The 9141-nt window shown below is 40.5% G+C and overlaps 1 protein-coding gene across 1 annotated transcript; it reads left to right on the forward strand.

Annotated features, from left to right (window-relative positions):
• Positions 1 to 598: 598 nt before the first annotated feature.
• On the forward strand, positions 599 to 8301 carry unm_hu7912 (un-named hu7912). Its single transcript, XM_088299418.1, has 2 exons — positions 599 to 837; positions 3854 to 8301. Exon 2 carries the CDS (start codon positions 3903 to 3905, stop codon positions 7098 to 7100), a length of 3198 nt encoding a protein of 1065 aa, XP_088155544.1. The 5' UTR covers positions 599 to 837; positions 3854 to 3902; the 3' UTR covers positions 7101 to 8301.
• Positions 8302 to 9141: the final 840 nt, after the last annotated feature.

Consider the following 9141-nt stretch of genomic DNA (forward strand, 5'->3'; position numbering starts at 1 on the left):
GAAGGGTGGGGCGAAGCTACAACTGCTTCTGGTGGTATGTTGGCGCCAATGGTGGTGGAAGATGCTGGTCCAGCATGGCAGATGGGTTTGCTGTGAACATCTGTCTAAATCCCCTATCAGTAGCAGTTTCAACTCTTTACCTCTGGCAGAACTTAACCTACGTCCTGGGGGAGCTGGACCCTCCATTGTTGAGGTGGTCAGTGCCTGTCTGGCGGCAACCCTCAAACCCGTTGGTGGATGGATGCCGTCAAGATGAAGGAGGCAGCATATGGAGAGAAATTCTGTGTAAGGAGTAAATATGAAAGTCACCAGAAAAGTAAGTAGTCAGGTCAAATCAATACTTGAGAGCTTAAACAAAATATTTGTAAATACTGCCCACCACTGCCAACATAGGCATTGACATTGGCTTAGGTCTTCTATAGATAGAGTGTATTCATAGGGTAAAACGATTCTGTAGCTCATGTTAGGTGATCAGCGTCATGTAGCAATACTTCATTTGTTCAGCACATCATCCGCGGACGATGAAACTGCATCACTTGGAGGACACCCCCAGCCTTAGCCACACACGCACTGGAACGTAACCACGCCTCTCGACGCAGACTCAGTTATGTCCCCCTCCTCTTCCTCCATCTCGTACAAACACACCCACGCACGCTCTGTTCCACATTTAACACGACTGGAGGGAACGTCTTGAAGCTGATCGATGTAAAGCATCCGAGACAGGAGATCGACGCAAGGAGGCTCTCGGCAGGTGCGGCAGGCTGCAGCGCACATCGCCCCCTCCTCCGACTCCTCCGCCTCACCGTCTCCTCTCCTGATCAACTGCATGTGAAACCAGTAAGCCTTGACCTTCACTTGCCAAGTCTTAATTTTTGAGAACTTAGCCAAAAGTCAAGTAGCCGCTTACTTTGTCCCGGTTTGAACCCGATGATTGTCTTCTTTTTCCTGCGCAAATGATGTCATTCGCGTCGTACGAAACGGGCCCATGGTGCCGCAGCATCAAAATGAACATCACACTACAAACTGACGACTTAACGCCGAGCCAGTGTTTGCAAGCTTTAAGAAATGGCTAACCTCATTCCAAATGCAGCATTACGTTTTGCAAAGTTTGGCATTTGGTTGCCCAATTATCAACCAAATCAGAGAATTATCACAAAAGATTTCACGTAAAAACAGATAGTACAACATCAGGGCCTACCCTTTTTAAAACACGATTGAGTTGCAAGTATCAATTTGCTGATTCAGTGTCCATTTTGTCAGAGATTTTGACCCTTGTGTGGTGAATGGTGCTGTGTGCTGTAACTATGGAGACAGGATGTGGCATGCGATTTTAAAACTTGAGGGGTGAGAAAGAAGAAAGAGTGAAAGAAAGGGGTTGCACAGCTACTGAGAAGCTGCATTTGACCGTGAATAAAAAAAAAATACTTTGCATTTCGTATCTCTTGCCTGCCATACAAGTCCTTTAAGTGCTTTGGAGGAAAACCTAAATAAGTGCAAACCTTGAGGCTGATTCTGCATGGGCTTGTCGAAGTTTGCCAATGGTAGTGCTTTTTTCCTGTTGCAGATTTTTATTTTATTTTATAATTAATGGTGGTATTAGCCCATGATTGTGTGTCAGGACTGCGGAGTCATCACAGCGCATTCAGTGTAGTTGTATTGTATAAGTGACAAAGCTTGACTGAACTGAGCATTCAGTCTGCTATTTTAACATACTTAGATTAGTGCAGGAGAAATAGATTAAATTACGATGACTACACAATTATTGTGGAAAAAACATCTGATTTAAATAAAATGTAGCTTTTTTAATACAAATGCATATACTGTAAGGGCATTTTCTCATATACTTAAAAAAATAGGCCTATGAAAAGAAAAGTGCAATGTTAAAGGCTTGGCTGCTGAGATTATTTGAGGGTGAGCAAATGTGATATTTAGGTGTGTTGGCGAGACATGGCAGGGACATGGCTGGTCAGTTCTCGCTCATTGCAATGAACAGATGGCAGCTCAGGGTTAGCTCATGGGTGAGGGCCAATAAGAGAAACTATGTACGTGTTACACATGAAAAAAAAAACAAGAATTTAAGGACCCAAGAAATAGGCCTAATTAAATATTCTCAGTTCTTCAACTGAAGATTTATTGCTTTTTGTATTGCCTTGATGACTATTATTATTCGTTCAAGCCAGTTAATTTTATAGCAGTGCTACTAGTGTTTTTTCAGTATATCAATACAGTATAATAATTTAACTTACATGATAAACATCTTTGTCTGTTGGGATAGTTGGATGGGGGGTTGCTTGTACTGAAACTGAATTTAATTTCTTATACGGACATGTTATTTGGAGTATTGCTCCAATCCACATTGTTGGAAGAATGGAGGTTGTGTTTGGTTAACCATTAATGGAGTCAGATAATTAATTCGAACTATTTTGGTAAACGAGTTTTTAACTTTAACATAATTAAAATGGAATTATATTGAAAATGGTTTTATTTATTTACATAAATTTTTCACAATTGTGAACCTGTTTAAAAACGTTTGCGCACACCAATTTACTTCCAACACCTCACCTCTTCATGTATTTGGATTCGTCATCCACTGAAATAATAATGGCAAAAACAGTTTTTGGGTTATCTTACATGAACCAACAAGTATACTGCTAGCGAACAAACATGGCATTCCACATTCTTTTATCAAAAACTATTTCGCCTAGGCCAGTGGTTCTCAATTATTTCCTGCCACGCCCCATCGTACCAAGAAGAAAACAATTCGTGCCCCCCACCACCTTTTTTTTTTTTTACATTTCATACTAATGTACATGTTCTTTGTATATTATTGTTAGATTGTCAATAAAATATCCCTTAACAAAGCTAAATTGATTCAAAAAATATATCATTTTAAGAACGACTATTGTGAGGATCTCTGAACTTAATACTGTTGTGCAAATATTGATGAGATGATATATATTTACAATACAGTTTGTATTAGTTTTTTTTAACTTTATTAACATGAACAAACCAAACAGTTATAAATACGTACAGAATACAGATAAGACAAAAAGAGCCAGGGGGATTTTAAACAAAAATTCTATATAAATAAAAAAAAGCAACAGTTTTAATGTTTTTTTTTAAGTTTACAATACGTTTGACGTCGAACCTCTTCGTCGTGATGACATTTCCGTGTTCCAGCCTGAGAGCGCCTGCTAAATTGCTAACGTAGCCGTCGTCTTATTTTATGTTTAGATACGTAATGGTTGCAATACAACATTTCTGTTCATAGCTGCTGGCTCTCCGCCCAAACGCGGTTCGAGTCAGACTTCTGTTAAAAGTCAAGCATACATCGAAGCAATTCATTTTAGCGATTAGCGCGCTTAGTGCCTCCTTGCTCGCCTCCTTGTTTATAACGCTACTTGTTTGCAGAGTCGTTTATTTGCCATCACGTAGCTTGTAGCGGCGAAAGAAATCACTTCCGGGTCAACGAGCGACAGGGCGATGCTTTTTTTTTTTTAAACCAGTACTGCGTGACAGGGCGACACTTATTTTTAAACCAGTTCTGCGTGAACTAGGGGCACAAACAGCTTTGACAAGCTTAAACTAGCGTTGTCTGAGATCGCCTTTTTCGGTCCCAAAACTATGCAAAAAAACATGTTCCCCAGGGTCCCACCCTCAGCATCACACCGGGGGGGGCATCCCCCACTATTTGAGAATCACTGGCCTAGGCTGAGGTTTGTGATGTAATCTTGGAGACGTATTAGAAAGGGGGGTTGCAAGCATATGACATTTACATAGTAAAGTGCATTGAACATTTAATCTCATTCAATCTCAATTGTATTTGACTCACCATATCATTTCCTTCCTTCAGGCTGTGTTGAAATGTCACACTGAATGGAGGCCATCGAAGTTCCATTAAGATGACCCGGACACATCCACCTGATATCCTGACATCTACTCTATATCAGGACATTCCTTTATATCCAACCACCGAACACGCCATTTCTGCTCACTCCTCTTTGCAATGTGACTTGAAGATGATTGATAAAGCAGAAATCATCAACAAAAGACATTGCCGCAGCTTTGATTTTCTTGAATCACTGGACGACCCACAGTCTATGTCTTCCACAATGGAGTATCCTTTAAAGCGTCCAGAACAGCAGACATTACAGAAAGATCTAACATGGAATGGTCTAGATCAACCAGGATATCTTCGCTTCTCATCTCCAGATTTATTTAACTACAGGCAAATCCAACAACACACCAGTCAAGATAAAACCAGCCACCTCACGTGGTCAGATTCTGTAAATAGAAAAAGATCTCGAAGTGCTCTCAGAATCAAATCTACGCTCACCCCTGTGCCCATCTCTGTGTCTCCTGTGGAGGCCAACCAAGTCACCGATTCACCAGACACTTTGAGGTCCTCTGAAACGCAAAGAGAAGCACATTCCTCCAATAGGGCTTTTTTGAATGAGGTCCACCCGATTAAACTACAACCCCACTCTCCCCTCTATGTCTCTGACTGTTTTGATGAGGGTAAATCAGAAAAAACAGCCACAACGCCTCATGTCCGGTGCCGTGTGGACATTAAACCAGATGCTGCTGTTCTTCAACACACATCTAGGCAGATCCCCAATATCAGGCCTGAACGACTCGCTTGGCAACGATACTCACAGGCTAGTAGCTGTCGAGGTTTGTATGTACCACGACAGATTTCCTCACCTACACCGACTCCGAGTGAATGCTACAATGGAGATTTTAGACAAGGATATCACTACACTACAAGCATGTCTCCTGTCTCCTACCAGCATCTGGACATGTACCGAATGCCGTCACAAACAGCAGTGTATCTAAATCAGGAACAAAGAGCTTACTCAAACCCAAACATCCCAACAAAGTTTTTCTATACAGAGGACCCAGTACGCTATCCAGTTCATCCCTATTCAAGAGCATACTTTCAAGAAGATAGGTCCAGTTTAGCCAGCCGTGGAAGTACTATAACGACTCAGTATGAGCCAAGGAATCGATGGGTACATACACTTCCTCTCAGATCATACTACACAGATCATTTTTCAAACCAAGAGCCAACACACTCTGTATATAGTACTCCCTACCCTACGAGTGAGACAGGGTCCTGCTTTTCTCAAACCCCCTCAAGTTCGTACTTTGGGGATGACCCCCGTTTCAATCCATACCACCAAAGTTGCTCCAATCTATATTACAACAAGCCGTTTAACTCTCAGGAGGAGCGGTACTTTCCATCCAGGCAATACCACACAGAAGGACGGAGACGCGCCCGCATGTCACAGGCCTTTTCAGATGACTGGTATCGCTCAAGTATATCTGGTTATTCCAACCAGTCTTCTCATCTCACCCCACCGAGAGTAAGTACGGACACTGGTGTACCCCCGTGGTATTCTACTTATGGCACAGAGACAGGTAGACTTAGGACTGAGGCCAAAAACCACTCCAAGTCTTGGGACAATATTCTGTATCCCACCCATGACAGAGACCAATCTGTGCTTCGTGGAAGAAGCTATGAGAACCTATTCAACCAACCAAGGCATGGTGCATCTCCCAGTGTCTCATCTCAACCTGTTATCCTGAACCTTTCAAGCTCGCCAAAGCGCTATGCTGCCCTGTCTCTCTCTGAGACTTCGTTAGAACGAGGTCCAAGCAATCCATGGAAGAATAACAAGAGTGGCCACTGGTTTGTGACCCCTGAGATCACCATAACAGACAATGACATATGTGCTGGTAACCGTGAGCAGCGTGGTGTGCACGCTGTCAACTGGAATACTCTGGACAGTAAAAAGAAATTTGCCCCAACGGTGATTGATGTTAAGAAGTCATTTAACAAAGCAGAAATGACCAAAGAAAGGAAACGCAACAATGTCTCCCTTCAGCAGAGTCTGGAGCAACTTGATGAGTTGTTAGCTGACTTAGTGGTTGATTACAAACCGCCAACCAGCAGGAAGCCTAGTGGGGACTTTTTGGATCAGCTTAAACAACTGATTACTGTAGATGATGAAAAAGTCAAGGGATCTTCTGAGATTGAAAATCTTGAATGCCTGAACACACAGCTCCCATCTTCAAAATCCAGTCCTGACACAATCAAAGACCCTGATAGTGGGTGTGATGCTTTGCAAAGAAGCGCAGAAGAATGTTCTCCAGACCACAGCGTGGAGGAAGATGAAACCATGGTGTGTGCTAACACGAAGTGCAAACGTTCTGAAAATATGTTCAATGCATGCTTGTACTTCAAATCATGTCATAGCTGTTACACCTTTTACTGCTCACGAAACTGTCGCAGGGATGATTGGGAGTCCCACAAAGAAACGTGTCTGTATGGCCGAGTGAGTAGTGTGTGTCGGCACACTATCAAGTTTTGCAGAGAAAATTCTGAGATTCATAAAGCCTTCTCTCGTATTGCTAAAGCTGGTTACCTCTCCAGAGGCAGAGGTGTTCTCTTTCTGGGTTTTGCCAATCCAGAGACGGCTGAAAACTTTCTCCAAGTTGGACTTGAGGGCCTTGTCATGTCGCCCACATACCTGTCTCTCAGAGAGCTGGATGGCTTTAAAGACAATTTAGGTGAATACTGTAAGGAACTGCAGCAGGCAGGTAATGAGTATGACCCCAATGAATGTTTCCTCTTGAATGTATCTGTAGCTGTTGGTGAACTAGTGCCTCACAGACCCTCACCAAGGGTCCAAACACCAACAGTTCGAAAATATGCAAAGGTTTCCTTGGCTTCTTCAAGCCCAGAAAAAAGAATACTGAAGAAGGAGAGTGAAATGGAAACTCTCATCCTTACTCCGCCTCCAGGGACGCCAGCCATTGACCAGGAGGGGGAGGAGGGAAGGAAAGCCAGAGAGGTGTGCTTTGTCAACATTCAACGTGAGCTCAGGACCAGAGGAGTGTTCCTTCGACACGAGTACCCCAAAATATATAATCAGCTATGTGAATTTGTGGAGAGCAACAAAAGGTTCACCCCAACAACCATTTACCCATTAGATAAAAGAACAGGGAAGCAGTTTATGTGCATGATCATGGCTGCATCAGAGCCAAGAACATTAGACTGGGTGGACACGCCCAATCTTTTGGATGATATTATCTAGGAGAGCACAGGATAGGAATTATAATGATGTCAGAAAATGTAAATATTGTACATAAATTTTAATTTGGGAAATTGATGATTGACAGAATAATTTGCATACGGCCAATTGCACTCCCTGTTTGTGACCTTTAGCACACCGACATTGCCCTATCATACACCCATGCACACAAACACCCACATACTTACGCTTACTATCGCTTTGATTTTCTTGCTCTCGGAGAACTTTAAAGACTGCATGCAAACTCGGCACAACACAACATTCCATGTGTTTGAATGTGTATGAATTATTCAGTTTCTGCTCTACAACTTACAAAGCACACCACATTTATTGTATTCTATATGCACATCTTTGAGCCACATAATAGACACAAATAAGTCCCACAAAACAAATTGATGTGAAATTTCCATTATACCCATGTAATATTAAAATTACAACAGGTGACTAGTATTAAGAGTATATTACATTATTATATTTAGTAAACTGTATTTGTGTGGCTATTTTTATATCAGTCTTTTAGTTAATTGTTTGATAGATGAAGTACAATCAAGACAGCATTTTTACTTTTCCACCTATGTATTTTAAATGAAACATGCTTGGTCAAACTGCTTTGTTTGAAAGTGGCCTTCATTTGAAAACGTGTATTTTAAATAAAGCAAAGTATAATTTTTAAATCTTTCTTCTGGCTTGACAGGTTGTCTTAACAACCCCTTTAAACCATTCAATTATTTTGCTAAAAGCATGTTATTTTTAATTCAGGTATGTTATAAATATTACAGAATTTAAAACAAAAATTAAGATATTACATTTGTTATAAAAAAGAGTACGTTACCTTAATGATTATAAGATCACTTGAATAAGGCAAACTAATAGTGCAGTATGTTTTTAGACAATATGCAATACGAAAGCAGAAATAAACAAAATAGTAAAATGATTATCATTATTGACATGTTTTTTTTTTCTTTTGAACTATGTTTTGTGAAGACTTATTTTCGGTAACAGTAAATGATACAAATGTTCCTAAAAAATCTGCAATGCTAAACCTAGATATAGCCTATGCCTGCTTCCGTTGTTATTGCTGTCCAAGCTAACATTGCTCTTTTACCGGATTATATCTTTGTGCAAGATTTAAAATTTATATTTTGTGATGTTTATAGCTTATATATATAGATATATAATAAATGGAATTGAACAAAAGAAATCATTTGGTTGCATTTATTTTACATCCACACATTTTAGTTCTTTATTGATCCTTTTTGTGTTTTTCTATTTTATTTGTTCGATTACTCAAACATTAAATTCACTGTCTGCTAATTATTTCCCTCAAAGTGAAAAACACTATATTAAGGATATTTTTAATGGTGCATGATTTTTTTTCAGATTAAGTCTTATGAGTGTACAATGGGGGGCTCAATCGCTCAAACGTAAGTCTATCATCGAGCTTTAAAAAAACAACATTTTGAGCCATCCGGCTCCAGGATTTTTTTTCTCTCTCCGGCTAAATGGGGGGATTGACCACTGCATCCGGGGTTGGGAAAATAATTCATAAATATATTTTAGAATATCAAATAAAATACTGGAGGGGCTTAACAGGGTAGAGCTACGGAGATTTGTGATGGAGCTGGAGCACACCTTTGGTCCGAGTGTCGCACTATCTCTGATTTTGTGTCATCTCAAATGATTTGCCCAGTCAGCTACAGATCTTAAAGTTGTTGCACTGTTGCGCATTACTGATGGCCAGAGTATGCATTGTTTTCCCTATTAGACTGCCATCTAGCGGGGTAATGCGTTCATTGCCGCGTGGTTGTCAGTATGCTGCAAAAAAAAAAGAAGAAAAAAAAAGGCTACGTGAAATCTTTAAAGAATGAAGTGAATGTAGCGTAAAAAGGATTTCAATGATGAGTCAATTTCGGATCATTGAAATAAATAATAACTGCAATGCAATTAATTCAAATAAAGACAAAGATCACTTATTGTGAAAAACGGTTCCGCAGCAGCTCTTAAAACTCCAGGTAAAATTTGGATGGAAGATTGAAATTACGAG

The sequence above is a fragment of the Idiotropiscis lumnitzeri genome, chromosome 1, assembly GCF_059441095.1.
Source record: "Idiotropiscis lumnitzeri isolate Australia: NSW breed Sydney's pygmy pipehorse chromosome 1, RoL_Ilum_1.0, whole genome shotgun sequence".
Classification (NCBI taxonomy): Eukaryota; Metazoa; Chordata; class Actinopteri; order Syngnathiformes; family Syngnathidae; genus Idiotropiscis; species Idiotropiscis lumnitzeri.